The following is a 25,778-nucleotide window of genomic DNA, read 5'->3' as shown; positions in this document are numbered from 1 at the left end:
AACTTGGTTAAGTTATTTATTTGTTCCTTATTTTTTTCTTGTTTCGCTGCCTGAGTTTATATCTCCCCAGTTTCTATTTGACTGAGATCCGTTCAACAGACGCATTTCTCTTAAATCAAACATTGTTCCTGTTGCTTTGTCTTACATCTCCTTATTGTTGAACTGTAAAACCACAACGCTTAAACAATATGTGATACAATATGATCAGGTGGGCTCAATGAGTCTTACAATCATATACTAATATGAGTATAATCCATTTAACTTAATGGATCTGATTATTCATTGTTTTCAATTTCAGGTTCAAAAAGATGGTTTACGGGGTGAAAAGGTGAGACATTGTTCAACAGTAAAATTATCTTTTTGCCTGTTCAAAAGATTGAGAAAAGATTTAAAGACCACCTGTCCCTTAACATATGACAACTATACTGTGTAACTGGAATTGAAATGCAAAGCAGATTTTGAATGTCTCTTTAAATCAACAAGGAAAACTGGTGATCACCTAAATCAAAAATAAAGCACATCTGAGTACACCACTATGGACTGTCTATATATAACATGTGTGTATGTTGGACATGTTTCAGGGAGATGCTGGACCTCCTGGGCCTCCAGGGGCTGAGGGCCCCCCAGGACCTGTTGTAAGAATTCTGATTTATTTCTTCCTTCCTCCGTGTTTCCTCCTTTTTTGTCAGTTGAGCTTTGTTGTTGAGGAACAGTAACCTGTTCAGATGTAGTTCTGAGCAGTACGTGAAAGCCCCGTTCAGGCTGTGTGAACAATTGATGACTGAACATCTCATTCCTCAGGGTCCTCCTGGTGTGGTAGGTCTGCCCGGGGAGCCTGGAGAGTTTGGCCAAAGGGTAAGAATCTTACTGTGTGAGCATGGCTTCCATTCACTACAGGTTACACCTGTCAAACATCTACACATGTGACCTGTCATCCTATCTGTTGTTGTTTTGGTTCCCAGTGCTGTGGTCATATCTATACTGAGTTTACACACACATTACTGACACAGCGTCCCCTTACAAAATGTAGTCAGAAAGATGACAGCTCTGGAGGTGAAATGGTCGTGACGTGTGATCAATAAATCTTAGGTGGCAATCCATCACTCCTTTTTTAAATGGATGCATCTGCCAGTCATGTAATCTGAACTATGACCGGACCATGAACTCCTCACAAGTCATGGCCACATTCCCTGTATTTCTCATGTAACCTTAACATTTAAAGTGTTTATTATATATGAGCACAACGTGAAAGGCTCATGCATCTATTAAAAACATTGGAAAATATTCAGAATCTTTAACATCATATTTTAATGACTCGATTCAAAGTTTAGACTTGACATGTTAAGTGTTCCTGCCCCAAAATAGTGCTTAATTGGGGTTTATACCATAAATCAAATTTCAACACTGCATTCAGTCATTCAGGTCTAATTTGAAATAAATAGAAATTTATATTGTATTTTCCTTTAACCTGTATTTATCATATTCGTATTCAATTAAAAGAAAAATATAAATATTCTTCACGCTCATCAAAACTGATACTTTTATCTTTGCTTGTAAAACAATTTCAAAACTGTCTGTCTCTCATTCTGTTCCCATCTCCTTACTGGGTTCATATAATTAAAACAGACACAGTAATTCAACATAATTGTCTCTCCAAACATAAACGAAGATGGTGATGACATTTTGTTCTCGCAGCAATTAATGTCTCATTAGCATCACATTGGAATCAACGTTTGCTCGGTAGGGCAGCCGAGTCGTGCCGGGCTTCCTCTCGTCGTGAAGTAAAGACGATGTCCTTAGATATCTCAGAGGGAATTATAATTCAACATTAAATAAAATGATCACACTGGGCTCAGGTTTTCTTTTTCTCTGGGTTTATAGTTCTTATACCTCAAGGACAGGGGGTGAGAGGGGATGAGGCTGGGCTGAGAGCTGTGATAATAGGGTGGTCTCTGCTGCCGCCTGCACTAATAGAGTTGGCTGTATGGTTGAGTTGGTATAGATTGAGCCGCTCTCCACCTCCACTGCTGCAAAGCTTTCATCAACCATCAATGTCACCGCTGCTGAGCCCTGTCTATTCACCTTCATCCTGGTATGACAGCTGAGGGCAGCACGAGCTGGAATGTGAAACAACAAGATACCATATCAACAAACATGAAAAAAAGAACAGGGAATAAGGACTATGTCTGATTTTATTATTATTATTTTGTCTTCTTTGAAAGAGTCATGTTTTGGGGACGTGAGCGAGCAACACATTAAAACTAGTTTAATACAATAAACTTATTTTCTAAATTAATTGACCACTTTAGTCTTTACTTTTATGTAGAATCTATAAAGCGCATTACACTTTAAAATATGATTTTTAATATAGGTTAACCAAAATACAGTGAAAGTGAAGCCAACTTGCCTTTGTCACCATCTAGTGGCTTCATGCATTACAGGTCATAAATCCTAAGGTTTAGCATGTTTGCAGATGGGACAGGAGTCAAACACTAAAGTAAAATTACACTTTGTTTAAATGTTCAATTACAGTTTCAATCAGAAAATGTTGAATAGAAATTTCCAGATTCTTAAGCGAGCTAGTCAGCTTGTTTTCTCAGCCACGAATAGTGACTGCATTTAGCTGCTGCTGTCATTTATAAGTTTAGTTTTAGTGTTGTCAATAAACATAGTAATCATTCTTATGGCCTCTGGATAAGTTTCAATTTTGTCACCTGACCACTTACTCAAGATAACCAATAACTTTTTAACCAAACTATCACTTTGAACTTTCTATTTTCCAAAACTGTTTTATATCAGGAAAATAAGTCCTAAATAAATATTTATCAATTACAGACTGTTACATTTAGGTCCTCTGGTTTTATTTCACAGCTTCAATGTAGTGTTGTTAGAAACCTTGTTCCTGTGTGAGAAATACTAAATCTTATCTGAATAAGTACGCATTGCCTGTTCAATGTTTTAATGTTGTTTTTAATTTAATGCACTGCTGTTTTTCAGGGCAAGAAGGGTGAAAATGGATTACCTGGAGTGGATGGCCTTCCTGGACCTCCTGTAAGAGAAAATTTCATTTCATAACAAGCACAGAGCACATGTTACAACGTACTTTTTAAAATGTGCAGCTCTTTACTTTTTTTGTGCCTCAATAACATTTCAAGGAGAAATGTGGAGAATTGATTTGATGTTTTAACCGTGTGGGTTGTACAATATTTGATGTGACCCACAAAGCAGTGGCTGTTCTCTCAGAGGGGGTCTTTCCTGTTTGTGTTAAAAGAGGGAAAAACAAACCCGCCAGTTTAAAACCAACAGCATGTAAATTAATTTTCGCAAATTGCTCCCTGGTGTACTATGAAAATACACCTGTCTTTAAGTAGTATCCAAGGTCTAATGAGCCGTGTACCGCACTTATATCCCCCTCTTGTGGCTGCTCGCTGGTATTGAAGGTACACTCTGATTTGGAGGTCACGCGAAAATAATAATTTGGGGAATTCGAAATGGTTTTTGAATATAATTGGCAAGAAATATTTCAGAAACATATTTATTTCACTTAGAAAAATGTATTTCATTTTTGTTTTGCAGGGTCTTCAGGGTCCGTCTGGGCCAGAAGGAAGCCGAGGACATACTGGACCTCCAGTAAGTGACCAGAGACCCCAATTAGGACATGGCAGTGATGAGTCTGTTATAGAATGTTGATCATGGTGATATACCTCTTCCTTCTTTACAGGGCCTTCCTGGTGAAATTGGATTTTCAGGCAAACCAGGGGAGCCTGGGAAGTCTGTGAGTCATTTGTCATTTCTTGACTCTTTCAGGTTTAATTTCTTTGCACATGAAACTAAATATCCTTTGTCACTGATCTCCGAAGGGTCTTCCTGGTAAAGATGGTCTCGACGGTCTTCAGGGAAATGATGGTGCCCCGGTGAGTATCACCATTAACTTTTCTTTTCTTTGCCTACCTTGTTTGATTGAGACTTTAAAGCTGCATTAGTCAAGAACAAACCTGAATGTGAAAGTCGAATCCACAGAGAATTGGTCTTGGTCTTACTGACCACTCAAAGTGCTCAACAGTACAAGTCACCCTTACCTATTCACTCACATATTCATATAGTGCCACTAGGACACTTCACAATGCAGACCAGCTGGGGATCGAACAATGAACTGATAATCAGTGGACGGCCATCTCTATGGTTGCCACAGGAATGATCACCTGCACCCCCCTGGGATTTGACTCTCACTTTGCTCATGTGACTCATTTAAAGTTATCGAACATCATTCATTGACTTCTATCTCTTTTTTTGCTTCTTTGCTCTATTTATGTAACACTTCCATTATTCTGTACAACCTTTACTTTATGTTTTACCATACATGCTACAGATGGGATTGCTGTTAACAAATTGGCATAATTTTGAACGTTATAAAGCATAGTAGCAATAACTGCATTAATCTGCAGTAACTACAATATCATATATCTCCATTTGTTAACCAGAGAAAATTTGTGAAGAATGCCATAGGAGCAACATGTGTTAGCTAAGATAGCATTACTTGTGAAGCTATCTCCCAGCCTGTTTTCAGACCTTAGAATCACTACCTACATATATTTAAATCATGAAAGACGAAAAATAAAATTCTGTCTCAACAAGAGAAAAATGGAGCTTGTGTAAAACATCTTAAACTGGTGTACTTACATTTAATTCCGAAGATGGTTTGTGGTGCATTTACCTATAACTGCATACAGTACCTGCACAGTGCATACTGTAACTACATTCATTTCAAACATTTATTATTATGACATCTAAATCATTATCTTGTGTCTTTGAAGGGGCCCAGGGGAGAGCGCGGAGCAGATGGTTTTTCTGGAAAGCCTGGAACTAAGGTACAGTGTCTTCATCTTAACCCCGAAAACTGCAGGAAGAATTTACCTACTGAGATAAATGCATGTGTTTTCCCCAAATACAAATCTGACATTTTAATGTTTGTGCTTTGTCTCCCCAGGGGGAAGAGGGCCCACCTGGACCAAGAGGACCTTCGGGGGAGAGAGTGAGTTCACAGCTGTTGGCTTTGCTTTAGTTTTTTTGAACACAGTGAAAAACATTCAACATGTCACTCACATGCATGTTGTTTATTTAGGGAGAAGCTGGTTCGCCTGGACAACCAGGAGCTGATGGAGGAAAAGGAGAGAGGGGCGTTCCGGTGGGTGTGACTCAGTGCATCTTATCAGTGAACAAGACTAAAGACTTACAAGATTTTACAAGATTGGCCTCTGTTATTGATTTTATATTAACCTGCACAATGTGAACAACTGTTCATGGACAGAGGCCCTGTGAAGATCATTTAGATTGAAGGATTATATTTATCCCGAACTGGGAAATTCCTATGAGACAGCTGCAAGTCTATACAAATATACCAGTTGTATAGACCAATAGATCAATAGATATGTAAATGTATTGTATATCGGTACAATAAACCTGAAAGACTCAGTGTGTAGGGTTTAATTGAAAGTATATATTGGTAGAAAGTGAATGTAAAATAATCCTAGTGATGTTTTCACTGGTGTGTTTCATCTAAATTGTACGAATTATTGTTTTCTTTAGCCTAAAATGAACCCTTTATATTCCTCTGTACCGAGGCCACCATGTTTTTTACAGTAGCTCAGACTGGACAAACCAAATCCCTTTTTGAGTTTTTATGACGACTAAAGGCCACCACAGGTTCTGGAAAGGGAGGGTGAAGTGAGTGTTCAGCTGCAGCCTGCGACTTCACCACTTGATTTCACTAAATTCTACACACTGAACCTTTAATTTGGCTGGGTAACCTTACCAGGTGCCACCTGGTGTCCACAGGTGCAACTTTGAGAGCAACTATTCTCAATTTACTGTACAAATACAAAAATACCTTGTTATTGCCTATTCATAATTTTTAAACATTGTCAGTGGATGTCTGATATTTCAATTCTTGATTTTGGTCTCTATCATAGGGAGAAAGAGGAATGAATGGACCGTTTGGGCCAAAAGGTGACAAGGGAGACAAGGTAAATAAATTTTCATATGTTGTACAACTTTATTGTTTAAAATGATTTCATAGATATAATATATGCAGACAGCAGTGCTGCCTTCACTCTACCATGGTACAGTAGATGGAGTCCTCCTGCTCTGTCAGTAGTGGTCACGCTGCACTTTTGGGTGTAATTAGGTAATTAGTATGCAGACAATGAACATATTGTCTCTTGCCTCAGGGTGAAGTGGGAACGAGGGGACCACCCGGCGCTCCAGGAGATGTCAGTAATATTTCTCTCCTTTCTGTTGTGCATGGTTTTTTGTTTTTTAACACAATGGAATATACTGTATAAGAACGTTGAGTCAATGATACTGTTTGTCTGTTCAATGCCAATGAAAGTAAATCAAAGTCTATTTTTGACTCTTAGGTTGCAAATGTCATCCCTGAGCCTGGTGAACCTGTGAGTAGTTTTTTTTAGCACATCAACCAAATTCTGCTTAAATGTTATTGTTTTGCTGCTTTTGGTCATTTTATTTATCCTGTGCTTGGTTTATGTTGAGTTTTAAACTAATACATGTTTCTTTTGAACTTAAATTTAGATTCATACAGCATAGTCACCTAATTACACTTCTCTAGAAACAATCTGTCTTTGGGGAAAGTTGTATATGTATATTTTCTGTATTTGTGTTCAATTTTATTTTTAATTTTATACTTTCATGTCCACTGTATTCTATCTGCTGTTGTACTAAGTGCATGTCCTCAACAGGATTTCAATAAAGTTCATCTTATCTTTTTGTTCTCATCTCAAGGGAATACCTGGAGAAAAGGGTGAGAAAGGAGAACAAGGCAAACCAGGAGAAATCGTGAGTTTTTGTCCGATTTGCTGATCTTTTTCCGTTTCAATTTGAACTCTGCCTCTGCTAGTCAGTAGACAATCCACTAGATGTCAGTAGAGATCTTTTATGGAAAGCATAGCCTGCTACAGTGAGGGCTGCTAGCGGGACATGTTTTAATTGGCTGAGTAAATTAACCTGAAATGGACTCACTGCCCCAATTCTTTATACGCTGCAGTCCATAGATAGATACAGGATATTATGTGGACCAGACTAGAATACAGAGAATATAGTTATATTTAGGATCAGCCAGCCTGGAGGCAGAATAAACATTTGCAAAAATAAATGGACTATAATTAGCACACACACAGCAAGCATATAGTTTTGTTATGTTTCTCTTTCTATTCATGAAATTGAAGACAATCAGTTCTTACATTTATCACTGGACTATAATAATTCTTCATGCATGGATGTAACATTCATTCATTCATTTCATGTCTTTGTCATCGATGAGCATAACAGCCCTACCAGCATTAGAGCCGTATGACAAATATGACATGAGCTAATTTCGTAATTAAACTTTAACTATTGGAACTCACATCTTCATTTGTCTGTCATCTCTGAAGGGCCAGCGAGGATTACCTGGTGAACAAGGTTTCAAGGGACCAGCAGGACCAGCGGTAACATGCTCCCAATCCCTTGCCTCCTTCATTTCATTCATTATAAGTGCAGTACCTTCTGAATCGCTGTTTTGGTTTTATTCAGGGTCCAAGTGGCGACACCGGACCTCCAGGAGAGACAGGACGTGCTGGAGACCCTGTGAGTTATCTGATTTAATGTGATTCACCATTCCACACCAGGAAGGGAAGATTTATTGATACTTTAACGGCTGATGCGTTTCTCCCAGGGTCCACCTGGCTTAGCTGGTCTTCAAGGTCCTCGTGGATTACCAGGGAGCGTGGTAGGTTTCCTTTCAAGCTTTTGAAATGAACTTATGGTGCACGTTATTGATGACTGCTTGCATTTCTAATGACCATACCTGATGAATGTAAGACTGAAATATTCAGTCGCCAACTGATAACAGATCACCTGAGTATGAATCCATGAGTTGTCTGTGTTCTAGGGCATACCTGGGATCACTGGGCCTCCTGGTCCAGCTGGACAGAGGGGAGATAAGGTCAGTCCCTGCTATTGAAAAGCTACGGGTTTGTTTGGTCGGATGTGACTCTTGAAAGTTTAGCAGGAAGCAGATTATGTTCTGAACGGTTTTGTCAGAGCAGAATGTAAATAAGCCTGCAGAGCCGTGAGAACGACCTTGCATGTCCTCCATTATTGTTTCAGCAGAGAATTCATTTCAGTTCTGCAGCAGCTGCAGCAGCTACATGTCGGAGTTTCACAACAGCACTTTCCACTGGCTGTTATGTTTTTTTTCAATTTCTTTTTCTTCTTCCAAAAGTTACTGCAGTGACTCAACAAAAAAAGTGCACTTTGCTAAATGTTTGTTCCCATGTCCGGATGTGCTTCTTTTCCCCTGACCTACAGTTGCATGATAAGGGGGCAGCAGTTTACACAGTACACCACACCAGTTACACCAGCAACCTTGCACACGAAACAGTATTGATGTTGGTTCTGAAAGTCAGAATTAAAAGTTGAAACCACACGCTGCAGAAAGGCTTTAGCTAGATATATACTTTATATATATATATCTTAATTCTAACTTTTATTTTAGGGTGAAGTGGGTAAACCAGGACAATCAGGCCCCTCAGGCACACCTGGAGAGCCTGGCTTGACTGGACCTCCTGGACCGCCGGGGAAGGGCAAGGACGGGCAACGTGTAAGACGCAAATGTTCTATTTTCTGATCATTCATATTATATTTAAAACCTTAATATACCGTTGTACTGTTAGAATTCACATTGATGCTTAGCTGCAATTCAGTGATGGGCATGTGTGTGATTGACTAGTTGGAGTTGTTAGTCTCAGGGCATTGGGGTTTTAAAGGGGGTATAACAAATTAACGATTTCAATTAAAACATTTTTTTTTCTTTCTATTAATTATTTGCCTCGTGATGTTTTCATTATTTACAACAGAATTGGATTCAAAGGGTCATTTTAACTTCATCTTATTTCTTTGTATTTGTAATCAGACATTAACATTGTGATGCAGCCTGATGAACTCCCATGTCCACTCAAATCCTCCAAGCATTCAGTTCTCTTTTTACTTCAACTTTGTTCTAAAAATCGAAGTGGTCACAAACATTCAAACAAGGCCTCTATACACAGCACCTTTTTATAACACAACATTCTGGAGATTTGACAACCGACCTTCTGCAGAGTGGTCCGCCTGCTCTACTTTCTGAGCCATGGCCGCCCCACAAGATGTTGATTATTGTTTGAGTCTCTACTAGAATTTAGACCTGGAAAATATGGCTTCTCATGTTGAAGTTTAAAACTCATCATCAATAAGTGTTTTACCTTATTACTGGGCCCACTCAACGCATAAGCATTCTAATGTATGTACTTGGCCTTTGTTAAATCTTTATTGATGAAAATTTATATTGCGATGATCATTGATTTTGTTTCATAGCCCAGCCCTTGTTCTGCATAAAAACTAAGGTTAAGATTTACCCACCAACAGGTCGGTGTCGGGTCAATATCAAAAGTAACAGTATTTTAGTCAAAGGAAACAAAGTGTCTGCCTCACATTCAGCTGTTCATAATAAAAACCGTCTCTTGCTTTCCACATGTGTTCTGCCTGTAAACATCATGCTGCCTGTGCTAGAGGCCGAAACCACTGCACAATATTAGAGGGAAATTACTCTCAGTAAATGAGTCTGAGTTGGCACATTTTGCTGAGCAGCTAAACATGTCTCTTCATTATTTTTCACCTCAGACATGTGGCCGAGCTGCTGACGAGGCAGCAGTAACAGGAAAAGCCCCGTTAAGACATATCACTGAAAAGCAACAGATCTGTCTCACAGCGGTTCTGTTTTATTTCTTTATTTTTTTTTTTACAGCTGCCAGGTGTGGCCCCCAAGGCCTCACTAACAATTATGTGCATGAGGAATGGCAACTCGTACACACGTTGAGCCTGACATGATTTATTTGAAAGAAGCTTGATTTCAGTGTTTAAGAAGCAAGATATTTGATTTATGTTATTTGTTGATATTGTAGGGAGAACCAGGACCACAGGGAATTCAAGGACCCGAAGGGCCAAAGGTAACATCATTTGTGTGTGTGTGTTTATTTGTGTTAGTGTGGGTGATTGATCTCTGTAGGTTGCCTGAGGTGTTCTTTTTATATCATGCACAGGTGCTTTTTTTGTTGGTGGGAAGACTTTTTTTTCCGGCACAGATGAGAACAACTATTCATTTTTGTTGAAAGCAGCAAAAAGCAATTTCTTTGTCCACCGCACTGTGACCGCTGCTCTGATTATGAACGGCTCTTTGCTGCAGAGAGCCGGATGTCTGGGGCGCTGAGCAGAGGAGGCCGGACAGGGAACGTTAGCTGGATTTATGGTGTTGAATTGCTCACCCTCATCACCAATACATGTTCTCGTTTGAGAAGCAAAATGTCAACTGCACATTGTGTCTTTTTTTCTTTCCCATCGCTGAATAATTTTTTTCCGGTATTTCTAGGATCAGCAGACATCGCTGAATGTGACGGTTTCTGTGCCGAGTTTGCCAAACATTATGGCTGATCTGATATTATCTGAAGAGCAGGATATTGATTTTTTTTTTCTTCTGCCAGGGTCAACCAGGACCCCGAGGAGAATCGGGGGCACCAGGGGAGAGAGGCTCTCAAGGAGAAGGCAAAGTGGGACCAGTGGTATGAGCATCACTGCCCCTGATACTTGCTGCCTATTGCCTATTTATTTACATATCACAGAATATTAAAAGCTTGTCCTTCACAGGGTTTAAAAGGAAATAATGGCGAGCCTGGACCTGCTGTAAGTGTTTTCAAAATATTTCTATTGAATATTTCTCCTCAAGTGCTTCTCTGATGTGTGTTAATCCGGGTTTCAGGGCTTGAGGGGTTTACCTGGAGTTGCTGGTCCTCAGGGTCCAGCAGGACATAACGTAAGTGCAAAGATTAACAATGAACGAGTTTTATTCACATTCCGTCTTTTCTCCTTCATTATGTCAACCTTCTAACATTACCATAAGTTTTCATATATATGAATTTATTTCATATCAGCAGTTGATAAAATGGTTGATTTATTGTCTTTGGCTCTGAATACAGGGTTTACCAGGAAGGCCAGGAGAGAAGGGATCAGCCGGAGAGCCTGTAAGTACAGACAGTGAAGTAGCCATGCTGTCTGAGCTGTTGAGCTCATATATTTCACATGATGTGATCTTCTCCTTTCCATACATTTGCTAATATATACTGTACAGTCTATTAGATATTTGTTGGTTTAGCAGGAGAGTAAACCTATGTACTTTAACAAAAATATCTTTCTACAGAAAAAATCTTATCATAATAATTATTTTTTGCCAGTCTTTGATATTAAAATAAGTGATTCTTCTTATTTGACTTGTCTGCCTCAATGCATTAATGGAACATGCAATGATTATAATAATACTAATATCACTCAGTGGGTGTGTTTAGTATTATAGCCATAATTAAAGTTGAGGGGAATATTATTGCTGGGACATCAGAATGCCTTCAATGAACTGGAAAATCAACTGTGAGGCCTCAGACTTATCTTTCAACACCAGTGTTGGGACTTGAGCCATGTAACCATGGCTGCAGTTTCACAACCTGGTGGAAAGCCTGAGGAGTGGAGTGATTACAGCAGTTTTTAATACTCTGAATTTTCAGCAGTCACATGTGTCATGTTCGGGTGGTTACCATGTAGCCAACATAAGGATAAATTGTAATTGGACTCTTGTGTTGCCCATTGAATACGCTTCCATTCCCTGACTGATTAACTTTTTCATCCCGTCCATTAGGGAAAGGCAGCAGACCTCTCTGACCTAAATCTGAAGGTAAGAGACATTTCCACTCCTGCTGAATGAGAAATCTGTTTGGAAGCTGCAACTATTCACTTTCTTTTGTCTTTTAGGATGTCTGCTCCGACTGCCCTGCAGGTCCACCCGGAGCACCCGGTCTTCCAGGCGTCCTCGGAGAAAAAGGACACCCGGGTCTTCCTGGGAAAAATGGTCAAGATGGTTACCAAGTAGGACAAAGTCATTACCAGTCCAACATCTCTGTTCATAACCTCAGTAATTCTGTAATGTGAAGTCTGCTAAGAAATCTCTCAACGCTCACCTTTAAGTATTAGAAAGTGTGATTCTCAACTTTAGCAGCCCTGTGTGATGCATGGGGTGCGAGCTGCGCTTTCATCACCATCAGTCACAGTTGGTGTGACGGATGGAGAGGCTCTGTCCGCATCATTAGCTCGGCCTCCTCTGGGGGCAGCAGTGAACAATTAGGACCCGGCGACGGCGCTCTGCGCTGTCTGGCTGGACAGAGACTGATGCTGTGCTGTGTCATTACAGGGCGCAGCGGGGCAAGTGGGACCTCAAGGACCCCCCGGAGCTGCTGGAGGACAGGCAAGTTTGCACTCTAACTGCTTCCTTATCGCTCCCAAATGGCCGATTCTAAGGTGCTTCTGTCCCATTGTTGTTTTTATCACACTTTAAGTAATACGGTGAAATGTGTACTATAGAAACACCGTTCAAGTTTTTTTGTTGAATTGAATGACATTTCAAAATTGATTTATCCATTGCTTCAACCTCTTAGTTTTTCAGATGGATGCTTTCTCTTGAAATGTGACGTTGCATGAAATAATAATCTTTCTTTTACCACAGGGTATAAAAGGTGATCGAGGACCTGCTGGAGCAGCCGGAGACAAAGGGGAAAAGGTTTATGACTCACGACTCTGGCATTTTATTGTTTCCTTTCCTCCTTTCTCTCTGTTTGAGGACATTTTAATTCATTAAAATACACAATTTCAAACATTTGCGGGTATGAAGCACATAATCATATTATAAGCACTATTTTCTGTATAAACAGGGTCACCCAGGACCCCCTGGTCATCCAGGTTCTCCTGGCTTGATGGGTGCAGCGGTAAGTTTCTATTTTTAGCTTATTTGTTTTAAAGGACATTGACTCTAATTGTTTTCAATATTTAAGCTTTTTCGGTGTGGATTTGGTCTCACAGTCAGGCTTTCTATTTCTGTTGACCTCGACTGACACTGTTTCTTTTCTCTTCAGGGTAGCGATGGACAGCCAGGCACAGTTGGCCCCCCAGGGCCCCCTGGAGAAAAGGTGAGTCTACGTTGCATGTAGCTTTCCCCTAAAAAAAACGTATTACCCCTGTGTCTTATTGTGCAAACCTCCTCCCTATGGCATGTAGGTCAGACAGCCCGTGTGGTTATAGTGGCCATTTATCATTTATTTTCCTTTGGTATTTGTGACCTGTTGTGTTTGTTTGTTTTCACTAGGGCAAAGAGGGTCTCAAAGGAATCCAGGGACCACCAGGTCTTCCTGGCTTGATGGTAAGAAAAATGATTCGACTTGCAGCATAATTATTAAACAAGGGTATACTTGTAAGTTATAGTTTTAAAATGTTCCACGTGCTGCTTTCTAGGGATTGCCTGGAAAAATAGGAAAGGATGGCAGACCAGGTGAAACCGGAGAAACTGTAAGTAAATGATCTGACATGCATGTAATGTTTAAACAACAACTATAAAACTCTTGTCTGTAGATAAGGATATATAATTCTGAAAAAAATGTTATGTTATTTTCAGGGCAAGCAGGGTGAGCCTGGGCCACAAGGAAACTCTGGACTCAGGGGACTCCCGGTGAGTAACCTCCAATAAACGGATCTGATGGAAGAAGCTAGCAGTGCAATGTGTTGTACCTTACTTAATGTGTTTCTCTCCCTGGATAGGGCTTTAAAGGCCACAGAGGCGAACCTGGAGCTCCAGGACCTAAGGTCAGTGTGCCACTGTTTTCATGTATTTGAACCCGATCAAAAAAAGCTGATTTTATTCTTTGGTGTCCTTTTAAATCAGCGTAAGCAAACAATTTTCAAAATTTGAATTCTCAACTTAATCAAAAGGAACTAATACTTCACTTTGGTACGATGCAGTTTTAATTGTAATTTGTATCCATGCCTGCCATGTCATGAATAAAAAAAAAAAAACATGAGAAGCTGCTAAACTTCTATTTTAGTTTTACCTTAAGGCCACACAGTAGAAGCCCTTGTTTGTGTCAGCATTGTTCGGTTAGAACATTTTATATATTACAAATAGAAGTAAAAATGGTTTAGGGAATCTGCCAAAGCCAGACAACCTATTTCCACTCCATTTTAATAAGTGATGTGATTTTCCAGAGCGCAAGTCACTGGGGTTTGGTGAATAAGTGGGCCTGTCATGTTTCCATATGAACATTTGAAATGGCATTACTCTGGCAGTGCACTGTATCACATCCCAGTTGTCCTTATCAGTTCTCTTACACACAGTAGTTAACTGCAGCAGCACTTTTAAACGTGTCACACACGATGGAACTCACCAAGATCCAACGCCTCCCTTAATATTAAAATCTCAACCAAATTACACAATCAGTCCCAGTTTTCATTCAGATGTGACATACTCTCTGATTCTTTTAGGAATCAGAGAGAATGTCACAAAAGGTCCTGTCACACCTTGATCCGTCCCCTGACCAAAATGTAATGGTTTCTTTGCTGACCCATACGACATCCTTCCAAGTTTCGTGTGTAAATTTGATCAGTTGTTTTTGCTTAGAAACCAAACAACAAACAGACATGGGTAAAAAAATTACTTCTTCAGCGGAGGCACAAAATAAATGTTCCATAATAATTACTGCAGGATATGAAAACAGCGTCATTTTAATAAATACACAGAACTGCTGAGGAACAGTGGCTGATGACAACCCCCTCCACTGCAGCTACTGCAACCATTCACTGCAGGAGTTCAGCGAAACAGCACACAGCTAGAGTCTGAGATTTTTATGTCAAGCTCTGTCTGACACCTGCGATTTTTGACTCACACTCTCTGAGAACAGAGAATCCCTCGCCGCTTGACACTTTTGTGTCCCTACACAACACACAACCGCAGGGGAGGTTGGTGCTACGGTGCCGTGAACAATAGTCCGGCCGATAAGGGACAGCTCTGACAGGCAACTTATTAGAGCAAGGGTTAGGAGTTTCCATAGAAACACCGCAAAGATACCATTACTGATAATGACATGTCAGTCAATGTCAGTCAAATTTAAACTATTTTTTACGGATTCTCAGGAAACTGTTTACTTATACAGAATAAGAAGAAGTACAGATGCAGGGTGGCAGGTTCACACACTGAACACCATCATAATAACCTGCCACTTGTGGACTTAACACTATGATAAACTTCCAAACTAATAAAGGCAGTTTCTTTCATATCCCATCACGCTACTACTTTTTTGTGCTGATCTGACAATTACAATTTTTTTCTTATGACCTTTCATACTTATATAATAATACTAATAATAATATTGATGAGAAGTCACATGAATTATTTACATAGAAATAAGTGAAAATATATATTAAAATCACCATATCAGTTAAAGTAAAAAAGGATAATATTTAAATGGGTTTCTCCCCAAAATGCTTTTTTTGTAACTGATGCAAGGCAGTATTCAAGTAAAACCTATTAGTCACAGGAGTGTCTCTGAAATGTTTCCTGTGCCACACAGGGAGAAGATGGAAAGTCTGGATCACCTGGACATGACGGCAAATCTGGAAAGGAGGTACGTTCAACCTTTTGCATTTGAATGTATCCTGTTTTTGAAATTAATTTTACCCCTTGGTAATATCTGGAGATTTTCCTTACAGGGTATACTCAACAACCTTTACCTGTAATTAACCTGTGAGGCAAATAAAGGTTTGCAAAGATCTTTTTTGTTCCTTAAGCCAACTTAAAACCTTAAAGTGGAGGTGACTCATTTACACATAGATCTTCCCTCCTCTCGACAATGGTGTGAGACCAGTGTTGAGAAATCAACCTGAAACAGTTAAGGTCAGCGGGACATCTTCCCCCCTCCCATGTGGACATCAGTCCTCGGGATGTTTTTTCTGATGTGCATACAATTCAAATGAGTGATTATTATTTTTAAAAAGGATTAAGTTTAAAATCATTAAATCCACTCAAGACAAATAACAATTAACCTGAAGCTTTTGTTCATAGATTTTCTGTGTAAAGTTAACACACGTGTCCCCACAGCAAATATCTGTTCAGTCATCCACATCCGAGGAATAATATTTTTTTCTGTATGGAATTAATCCTTCACTGATTGATCCAAACCCAAATGAAAATTAACAGTTTTCTCAGAGAGCAACAAGGAAAATGGTTTTTCAGTTATTTCTGTATAATGAAGGCCTAATACTGACTTTGTTAATGTCAAACCAAAGAAGCCATTTTTCTTCATTGAATGACAAACTGAAAACTCATCTTATATTTAAAGGTCACCACACTTTTAGTAGCAGGATGGAGCTCTTCCATGTTTCACACAACTCATCCTCTCAGTCACAAGTCTCCTGCTGCTACTAAAGGTTTTCACCTAACTATTATAAGAAGGTGGGAGTTAACTTTAGGCTGACTCCTGCAGTAAAATGGTCATTCCTGCCCTGAAGCATGACCTGCAGATGAGATGTGAAAAAGTCGCAGTGATTCCAACATGGAGACGATGTGATTAAAGTGTCTCGTTCTTGGTCTTTGCAGGGCTCCAGGGGATCACCCGGTCCGGAAGGAGTTGCTGGACCAAGAGGAGAGTCGGTGAGTCATTTTCAGGTGACACCGTGTCGCCTCTGTCTTGTGTTTGCGTCAGACAGCAAGACCGATGGATATGGACGTAAAAAGGCACTCAAGTTGTCTCTCTCGCTGTCGTTCTCCATCAAGTCTCTCGTTCTGTCTTTCCTTATTCTCTTTTTTACGTCACAGGGCAAGCCAGGTGAACCAGGACCATCAGGAAAAGCGGGTCTCCCAGGAACTCCAGTAAGTTATCTGTTCCTCCTGTGCATGAAGTTTAAATTCTTTTTTTTTCTCTCTCTGTAAAACTTTTTCCATATAACAAGGTCACAAAAGGGCAAATGAACAATGTCACTACACAATAGCAACGAGAAGTGTAATAAAAGGTGGAGTTAGTGTTCACAGACTATTTGATTATCTTCTTTGAGTTAGGTGTAGTTTGTGTTGTTTCCTCATTTGAAGTGCTACTCTGAAATGGATTGTGGGTATTGTTTCCTTTGTAATAGCGGTGTTAGCATTTCCAGTGACTAACAGTAGTTATGTTAGAAGGCATGCTCATATTATTTAATTTGAGTCGTGAAAGGTGATGTTTCTATATCCATGCTGTCGATCCTATGGAAATTCTTGTTTCTGCTTCAGAGACCTCTCTCTCGCTCCCACTGTTCTCGACCATGTCCCTATGCACGACCATGTCCCTATGTTGTGATGTTTGGGTCATCCAGCTTTCTTGGTATCCGAATTATTGAGCCAGGGCTGTGTATTTAAACCAGTACACACAGAGAACGTACAGCTATTGCTGAATGTGAGAAGATCTTCGGAGAATTCGACAAAAAGTTTTAAATCGGTTGCAGGTATATCTTAAAGGTAGGGAAATATTTTCTATAATTCCTTAAGTTAAAATTTAGTAGAGAAATGAGTAAGAGACCACAGAAAAAAACAGGAAACTAGCATTCTCAGAGTTAATAGAGCATGCAGTTGCTGCTTGTGGGATGTAACTGAAGGTGAGAGGAGGATGTGAAGTATTTCTAGAAGAGATGCACTGTCAGGTTATGATGGAGGATTGAAGTAAATGTTGTCTTGACCACGGTGGAAAACATCTCTCTCCCCTGGGCGCGCTGGGATTGAAAGGAGTCGACCAGGTTGCTGCCAACAGGAGAAAAGCTGATTGCCAAGAAATATTAAAAGCACATAGGTCAGGTGGCAGTGGACCATCTCCGAGAGGCAAACAGGCCTATGAATCCCTCAGCAGGTTTTGTGTGGCTCGCCGAGGATTTCGAATTTTATAAGCACATCAACAGACACTGTAGCTACACTGCAGACGGTGGGTGTGAATCCTGTGATGATGCAGAATGCAATTAGTCTGTGTTGAGATCGTGAGGGTAAAACTGATGAGGGGCCGAAATCAGCTTTTAATGGTGGTCATTTCATTCAGAAGCATCAATAATAAGAACTCTTGAATTAAGTTTAAAATGTAACTTAAAACATTTAAAATGACTAAACAATTAGACAACCAGAAAAATTGCGCCTCAGCAACTTTGACTTGTATTCCTGCTTGAGAGCAATGGCTGTAAATAAAGATGGACCACGCATATCTACTCCCTCCCATTGTGCAAAAAAAGTTAAATATCCTGGATACACGCCGATACACACTCTGGACCAATTATAAATCACTCTCATCCTGTTTTTGTATCATTAACCAAAGGTATTGGAAAAATTTGCCCTTGAAACATCAATCAATGCATATTTAAGTCATTTCTTGTTAACTGTTAACTCTATAATTTTTAGAAAAGCCACACATCACTAATGAAATATATATATAATTGAAATTAACAAACTGTCATATTTATTGTTAATAATTATTTTTAATAAACTTGTCACTAATATACTGACAGAAAAGGGCAACTCAGGGGGCCGATCAGATTTCATCTGGGGCCATTGCCCCCTCGTCTGGCCCCTGGATCCTCCCCTTCTACAGAAAAATCTCTTATCTGCAAACCTTTGTAAAAGCTGTCGTAGTTTTCATAACGAAATGTACTGGCACAATTGTGCTGAGCAGACAGATGAGGTTAATTAAAGTGTGTGAAGGTTCAGTGATCAGGGAGTGTGTGGCTCTATAAGAGGCTGCTGGAAGCGGAGGGAGAGGGACACAGTCCAGAGGTCATCGTGACAGATATCATTTGTTAGGGAAATAAAATACAGCAAATGCAGAGGTTCCATGGGCCTCAATTGGGGTTTTCTTAGGCAGAGGAGTAGCTGTTGTTAAGCAGAGGGCAGTCGATATGCAGCCGGCTGTCAGAGAAGACTCTATGGAATCAGTCAGCAGAAAAAAGACTGGAGCAGGAAGAGGTGTGGGAACCAGAGGCAGGAAGGTTAGAAGAGGAGTTGGATTAATCTCAGTGGACAGTGAAGGTTTTCTATTTAGAAACAGGATCAGATATCGCCAACATTTTATCAGATGGTCAAATTTACCATTAATGTGGGTGTGGGTGGGTGTGGGTGTGTGGGTGTGCATACAGAGTTTAGATGAACAAGCGTGTATTTTAATTTCTGCAAACATTAAGAAACACACTGCACTCTGTGGTACTCTGTGCAATAACCAGCTTAATCTCTTCAAGCTGGCCATTCCCAGCGGAACACTGGTGCATGAGAGTTTTTTTTTTTTTTATCGTGGCCTCTACTGCATGTTGATAAGAAGTGCAGCTAAATGTTAATCTTCAAGCTGAATCCTCAGTAATGAGAAAGGCTTTTAGAAAGCACAAGTACAGTATGCCACGTGTGTGCCGTGTGAGGAACTGCCATGTCTCTGCTGTCACACAGGGTCTCCGGGGAGACAAGGGAGAGGCCGGCAACCCAGGATTACCAGGATTCAGCGGACCCAAAGGCCCTGCTGTGAGTGGGAGATTCTTTTGTGTGTTTTGATTTACACATTAACATTAAGTCTCAGATTTGAGCAGCTGTTGGTAATGTTAACTTTTATATTGGTTTCCAGGGTCCACATGGTCCGATTGGCCCAGAGGGAAAGCAGGTATGTGCATCCTTGGACAATTAATGTATTGTACATTTTTTTTTGTAATTGTAAACCTCTTACATATCACCGTTTTTTGGTTTGTAGGGGATGCCGGGCAGAATTGGTGATCGTGGCCTGAAAGGTGAAAAGGTGAGTACTGGAGACATAAACAAATACAGTATCTGAAGTAGCTCTGTCGGCAAAGTTCATTTTTGTGAAAAAGGAAATATGACTACAATTGAACAATACCAAAAAACCTGAAGAAAAATAAGGAAACAAACATGAAGGAGCTTATATAAATGTCTACAAAAATAATACATGACAACAACATACAGTCACATTCAAAACTGAGTGAGCAATAACATGCGTTCATTTACATGCTAGAGTGAGTGGTGATGCACAGCATACATAATAGGACTATCCACAAATATATCATGGCAATAATAGGTACATGCACCCTTGTTTGTAAAACGCTGTTATTGGTATTAATTAGTCATAAAATCGGATCTGAACTTGATCTTAATCACAAATGATGACAAACACACTACAGTGTGCTTGAGCTTGTGACACACAGACAACCCACATTTCACATTCCCTGGATGCTGAAACTCTTTTTGATGACCACTATTTAACTCTTCCCAGCTTCTTTGCGAATCAACAAACTTATAATAACCTGGTATTGCTGGCATCAGCAGATGCTTCTTGTGAATAACAAACTCTTAGTTTTTTAAGTCAGATCATTACAAAGGGTTCATGTACACTTCCTTGCTGCCGTTTCCAGCCCGTTTAGTTTTAACCTTAGATATTATGTGAGTATGAACAGATATATTGACCTTGAACAGAAGTTAACGGAACTCAAACACACTGTTAAAAACAAAGCAGAATCACAAAAATCCATATAGAAATTAGCTTCTCTAAGGTCTGTCCTTAATATCACCTTCATCCAATTTGATGTGCAGTGTGGCACATAGCTTGACTGATGTTGCACAGATGTGGTTCTGCCTCATAAAGTATTAATTAAAACCTGGTTCTAGGGTGACTTGAGCAAAATGACTGGAAGTCAGGGGCCGTCTCAAAATTAAATGCTATAAGGTCCAGAAAGAGTTCACACCCATAGACTCTTCAGACTAATCCTGTATTCTTCTGTTGTATGTCTGCCACCATTTTTTATGCTTTATGACTTGATAGAGTCATGGTTTTAAAAAAAAATCCCCAGTGTTTAATCCTCCTCTTCCATGTTCAGTATTCATTTCTATTAATCAGCCACAGTTTCATCACTATTTTAGAGGAAGTTCAAATGGGCTGTATAATTATTTTATTAATTGAATGCTTATGATTGATATATTTTATACTTTGTAAAATAACATAATTTTGCTTATAAATGCAATATGTATAAATAGCAGAAGAAAACAAATGAAAAAAAAACAGTAGTTGTAATGACAATTCAAGGTTTAAAAATGTATTTTTGTGTAGCTCTACACCTGTAGTGAGTAAACAAGGAACATCTACTTTTCCCTTGTAGATTATCTAACAGATATTTGAAACATTTGCAGCCCAGAAATGAACAATTACTCTGATCTAATCCAGGGCGACTCAGGTGTGAAGGGAGATAAAGGACATGGAGGAGATCCAGGTATACCTGGAAACCCTGGACCCCCAGGCAGAAAGGGACACACAGGAATGATGGGCATGTCTGGACCACCAGGAGAACTAGGGTCTCCTGGGCCACAAGGATCTTCAGGAAACCCTGGTCTACCAGGCCAGAGGGTGAGTCTTCTCAAAGAATAAATAGATAATCTAGATTTGAATGTATTAATAACTGAGTTGATCAGTAACGTCTTTTTCATCTCAGGGAGAGTCTGTGTCACTGGAGCAGATGAGACGGCTCATCCAGGAGGAGCTGGCCAAACAATTAGATGGTGAGGAGGCAACATCTTTTTCTCAGGCATGTAACTGGTTCATTTGTGCTAATGTAGGACAACCCTTACAGAAGTTTGTTCTTTATTTCCAGCCAAACTGGCTTACATCATGGCTCAGATCCAGCCAGCCCATGTAAAGAGTACTGTCGGCCGTCCTGGACCTCCGGGCACATCAGGTAAAGATGGCAGCACTGGACGACCTGGACCCCCTGGCGAGCCTGGCATGCCTGGACAGAATGGAGGAGAAGGTCCCAGAGGACCCATGGGCCCTAAAGGTCAGTCTCCTAACTGCGTTATTGGTTGTATGAGTATGTCCAGATTGAGGTAAAGGTTCCTTCACAAAACTGCTCCTATTGAGTCAGAGCTATTTCACCTTAAGTTTACAGTTATCAATGGGGCAACTCAATGTCTCTTCAGAGAATTTTGGAATTGAATTGTCTCCATATTATTTAAAAGTGAAAAATATCACTGGAATAATCAACATTGTAGAGGAAGGAAAGAATTTAAATTTTATCTTAGATATAAATATTTTGTCATTGCCAAAGGTAAATGAGAAGATCAATACCGCTGTCGTACATGTATGGTAAATATGGGGTTAAAGCCAGTAGGTAAAAAGAGGCATGGTGGAGAGGCACGTATCTCCTATATGTTCCACAGAGCCGACTCATCTATTCCAACACAAGGCTTCAAATAATGTCTGAGCTAAAACAAAATTATATTATGCCTTTAATTATCTTACTCAATAGTATCAAAATAACTGCTGATTAGATTTTCTGATAATTGATCATTACAGCTCTACCAACACATTTTTTCCACTGTCCAGATAAAGTGGTCACCTGTTTGCTGTCTCACACTGTCTGCACATTTATTCATCATATATCCATAAAGACTGTAGAACAAGGGCTACCAAGCTCCCTCTCGCCTACTCATTTTGTCCATATTATTTCATTCAATAAACTGTTGTGTCATGAACCAGTTTCAACACTAACCGAAAGAAGGCTTATAATGCTCAGGACTCCTGTTGACTATTTCTCTAATCCTGTTCCTGTCAGGTGAGAAAGGAGGAAGAGGAGAGAAGGGAGAACCTGGTATTGGTGAAAGAGGAGAGAATGGTGTTCCTGGCCCAATCGGTGAGAGCCATTCTCCTGCTTGCTGTATCCATTATAACTAGGGTTGGTTTCACCTAGGCTCTAACCTGTGTCTCTGCTCTAGGTCCCGCCGGTCTACCTGGCTACGGTAAAGATGGAAGCCCAGGACAAGCGGGAGCCCAAGGAGAACCTGGAAACCCCGGCCCCCACGGTCAGCCTGGACCGTCGGGTCCTACTGGCCAATGTGATCCCAGCCAATGTGCCTATTACGCCAGCCTGGCACAAAGACCCCACACCAAAAACGTCAAGGGGAAATAAGAAAGAAGAGACACACAGAGCATGAAGTCCAGCTGTATTCATGAACTTGCGGTTGTGTCATTCTGAATCGAGAACTTTTCCTTTTTCAAGATAACCTCAGTACGGAGGGTGTAAGCAATATGTGCTGCCGGTCAGATTCTTTGTTTTGTTTGTTTTTGGTATGAAGGGTGGGACAGACTGATTGAGCATCGGGAACTTTTTAAGATTTAATAATGGGGTAAAGAGGGCAGCTAAACAGTTTTTTGCTTCCTGTAAAATATATAGGGAGATAACAAGGATGACGCACTTCCCCCCTCTTGAACGCCTCCCATCGTGGGTAAAGATTTGGGATCCTGATATCGTATCTTTCATCAGTAATTATTACAAAACGTACAGCCGGGCCTTTTTCTCGCTGGAATATCTCATTCATCATTCATCATCACAGCTTTTTTTTTTTTTTTTTCTGCCTCACACCATTTTGCATCCAAAGCTGACACTTTCGATAAATTGATATTGTGTTGGGGATCTTCTATCAGTCTGCTGGTAACAGCTAAGTCAAAGGGGGGGACGGGGGGGGGGGACGGCGTTAGGCACAATCTCAAATACCACTAGTGATTTTGTGTAGGAGGAGTGTTAATGATTTAGTTCGGAGAGTGAGGAATGACCACATTTGTCCACGTCTTGCCGCCAGATCATTGGCAGTATGGGCCGAGTTTTGGTTCACATTTGCACAAAAGAACAGCCAGTTGACTGAAATATCTTTCAGAGAAAATCACCTTTATATACATTGACCGTGTTGCTTGATTTGTTGAAGACAACAGCACTGATGTATTTAGACAGACATGTAACAAGATGCCGTGAGATTAAACTGGAGGCAGTGACAGTGTCACAATCCTTTAATTGACAATGTTCTTTCAAGCCCCTGGAGAAATTTGAAGAATTGCTTTCCTTCATTTGTTATCGACTCCAAAAAAACTAAACTATCCACAATATTACTTTTACATCAATTTTTTTTTTTAAGGAAAATATCAAATTTTATAAAATTGGCATGTATGCCTAAGTCATGCTATGTAATAATTTGGTTCAGCCACAGTAATTCTTATCAAACCCAGAGGTTAAGACAGGAAGACATGCAGCATCAGATTTATACTGTTTAATGACCATTCTCTGTTGGAGGTGTGCATTGACTTGAGCAGTGAACAGCTTTTAGGAGGTGGTATAATTGCAGCCTTTGTTCACCTTTCTTGAAAAGCTGTTTGTTTCACTCTGTTTTCTCTGAATGTGTCACTTCCTTTTTGTTCACTGAGGCTTATTAAGTGCCTATGCTGTGGCAGGGGCCCGGGCAACTCGGCCTTGCTCTGAAAAGACATTTCTTTTCTTTTTCGTTCCCTGGGACTTAAAATTAGACAGTTGCTTCCCTGCATGCCGATGACCAGAGCATTGTGGTGACCATTTGAAAGATGTTTGCCTCACGTCCCTCACGGACCAATTAAACTTCTCGCCAACCTCTACCATGCTAGTCACTGAAAATCTATTAAATAGCTTCCACAAAGGTTATCACATTTGTCTACCAGAAACACATGCATAGCAACAAGATCATAATGAAAGTAGTTCAATTTTGAGGAAGAGATTATAGACATTTTCTCATCTTGCTCAGGCTACCTAATGGAGGGTGATTCATTAAATAATATCAACCTCATTTTGAAAATGATGAGAAATGCTGAATTCATAAGTGAAAAAACATGCCTTCAAGTTTTTTTATTTTGTGTCCACAGCATCATGGTCTGTCTGACTCAGAGCTTCTGATGGCTAATATTTGCTAATTTTGGCAAAAGGTCTAACCTCCTGCAAAACTCACATTTGGCCACATGTGTTCCGTAACGGCTGCTTCGCAAAAATTATCGGATAATTTTAAACGAGAGAACCTATAAATTGAAAAAAAAAAAATCACAGTTAATTCAAGACCAGATCATAAACACCCAGCAGGTTGGACCTACTAGCTTGAGTCAACACTTACAAAAATGGCTTTCCTTCTAAGAAACATCGACTCACAACAAATTAGTATTTTTCTACAAATTTCACAGCTGACTATACAACAAAATAATTTTTCTTAGGCCTTTAAAGGAGCTCAACTACATTATAAATCAACAGTGTGTTATGGCTCCTTTAATGTCAGTGGTCGAGAGCAGCTTTAAATGCAGTGAAGTTCAAATAAATGTACAGAAGTTTTCGAAATTTGGTCAACGAACGTGTGATTGGAAAACCTGCTCTTTAAGCCATGATATCTAATATCTGTCAGCGGCTTCTGTCAGTGGTTTACCATTTAACAAAACAACCGTATCAGTATTGCTATTTTGTGTTTCTGATTTGTAAATGCTTTTCAATAGTCTTTGTAACAGCACCTACTACCCAGTAGGTTGCTGCACAAAGGCCAATATTTTGTAATGCTTATAGTCCATACATCTTGCAATATTCAACTTGTCTTTTTTGCTGATAGATTTTTTTTAAGTTATGTTGATAAATTATTCACAATCTGAATCGATACAAGTGTTTCAAGGCATTAACAAAATATCATTAACTTGTTTTCCCATTTTCCTCCTGACAAATTGGTGCTAAGATAGTTTAAATGAGTAGCATATTGTAAGTATTGGAAAGACAGATGTACTGTACTGTATAATAAAGAATGGAACAGATTCATTTTATAATTCACGCTTTGCTGTGGTTCTTAGTGATTGTACCATTTTTGACATGATAACTCTGCGACCACTTCAATCCTTGTTTGAAGATTATACCTTTACAGATATGCTCAACTACCATGAAATGGAGCTTGACTTCAAGCTTTATCAATCATGGTTAAAAAAAGGAACGTTTAATATACATCTCGTAATCGT

General features: G+C 39.8%; 1 protein-coding gene across 1 annotated transcript in view; it reads left to right on the top strand.

The window, feature by feature from the left end:
• col22a1 (collagen, type XXII, alpha 1) overlaps positions 1–25,571 on the top strand; it is a 51,232-nt gene extending 25,661 nt beyond the window's left edge. Inside the window, exons 21-65 of the mRNA XM_062410602.1 lie at positions 299–328; positions 582–635; positions 802–855; positions 2,998–3,051; positions 3,577–3,630; positions 3,722–3,775; positions 3,861–3,914; positions 4,815–4,868; positions 4,988–5,032; positions 5,123–5,185; positions 5,970–6,023; positions 6,228–6,269; positions 6,417–6,449; positions 6,799–6,852; positions 7,449–7,502; positions 7,588–7,641; positions 7,730–7,783; positions 7,946–7,999; positions 8,552–8,656; positions 9,996–10,040; positions 10,572–10,649; positions 10,735–10,770; positions 10,847–10,900; positions 11,064–11,108; positions 11,774–11,809; positions 11,887–12,000; positions 12,323–12,376; positions 12,635–12,688; positions 12,840–12,893; positions 13,041–13,094; positions 13,271–13,324; positions 13,417–13,470; positions 13,577–13,630; positions 13,720–13,764; positions 15,525–15,578; positions 16,550–16,603; positions 16,769–16,822; positions 19,394–19,465; positions 19,566–19,601; positions 19,689–19,733; positions 21,171–21,350; positions 21,436–21,502; positions 21,595–21,777; positions 22,555–22,632; positions 22,715–25,571. Coding sequence (XP_062266586.1) covers positions 299–328; positions 582–635; positions 802–855; positions 2,998–3,051; positions 3,577–3,630; positions 3,722–3,775; positions 3,861–3,914; positions 4,815–4,868; positions 4,988–5,032; positions 5,123–5,185; positions 5,970–6,023; positions 6,228–6,269; positions 6,417–6,449; positions 6,799–6,852; positions 7,449–7,502; positions 7,588–7,641; positions 7,730–7,783; positions 7,946–7,999; positions 8,552–8,656; positions 9,996–10,040; positions 10,572–10,649; positions 10,735–10,770; positions 10,847–10,900; positions 11,064–11,108; positions 11,774–11,809; positions 11,887–12,000; positions 12,323–12,376; positions 12,635–12,688; positions 12,840–12,893; positions 13,041–13,094; positions 13,271–13,324; positions 13,417–13,470; positions 13,577–13,630; positions 13,720–13,764; positions 15,525–15,578; positions 16,550–16,603; positions 16,769–16,822; positions 19,394–19,465; positions 19,566–19,601; positions 19,689–19,733; positions 21,171–21,350; positions 21,436–21,502; positions 21,595–21,777; positions 22,555–22,632; positions 22,715–22,908 — 2,868 coding nt within the window. The 3' untranslated portion in view covers positions 22,909–25,571. The remainder of the gene's footprint in view (positions 1–298; positions 329–581; positions 636–801; positions 856–2,997; positions 3,052–3,576; positions 3,631–3,721; positions 3,776–3,860; positions 3,915–4,814; positions 4,869–4,987; positions 5,033–5,122; positions 5,186–5,969; positions 6,024–6,227; positions 6,270–6,416; positions 6,450–6,798; positions 6,853–7,448; positions 7,503–7,587; positions 7,642–7,729; positions 7,784–7,945; positions 8,000–8,551; positions 8,657–9,995; positions 10,041–10,571; positions 10,650–10,734; positions 10,771–10,846; positions 10,901–11,063; positions 11,109–11,773; positions 11,810–11,886; positions 12,001–12,322; positions 12,377–12,634; positions 12,689–12,839; positions 12,894–13,040; positions 13,095–13,270; positions 13,325–13,416; positions 13,471–13,576; positions 13,631–13,719; positions 13,765–15,524; positions 15,579–16,549; positions 16,604–16,768; positions 16,823–19,393; positions 19,466–19,565; positions 19,602–19,688; positions 19,734–21,170; positions 21,351–21,435; positions 21,503–21,594; positions 21,778–22,554; positions 22,633–22,714) is intronic.
• Positions 25,572–25,778: the final 207 nt, after the last annotated feature.

The sequence above is a fragment of the Platichthys flesus genome, chromosome 17 (assembly GCF_949316205.1).
Source record: "Platichthys flesus chromosome 17, fPlaFle2.1, whole genome shotgun sequence".
NCBI classification, from domain to species: Eukaryota; Metazoa; Chordata; class Actinopteri; order Pleuronectiformes; family Pleuronectidae; genus Platichthys; species Platichthys flesus.
Note: the sequence above shows the minus strand (reverse complement) of the source record. Positions and strands in the feature narration are given on the sequence as shown.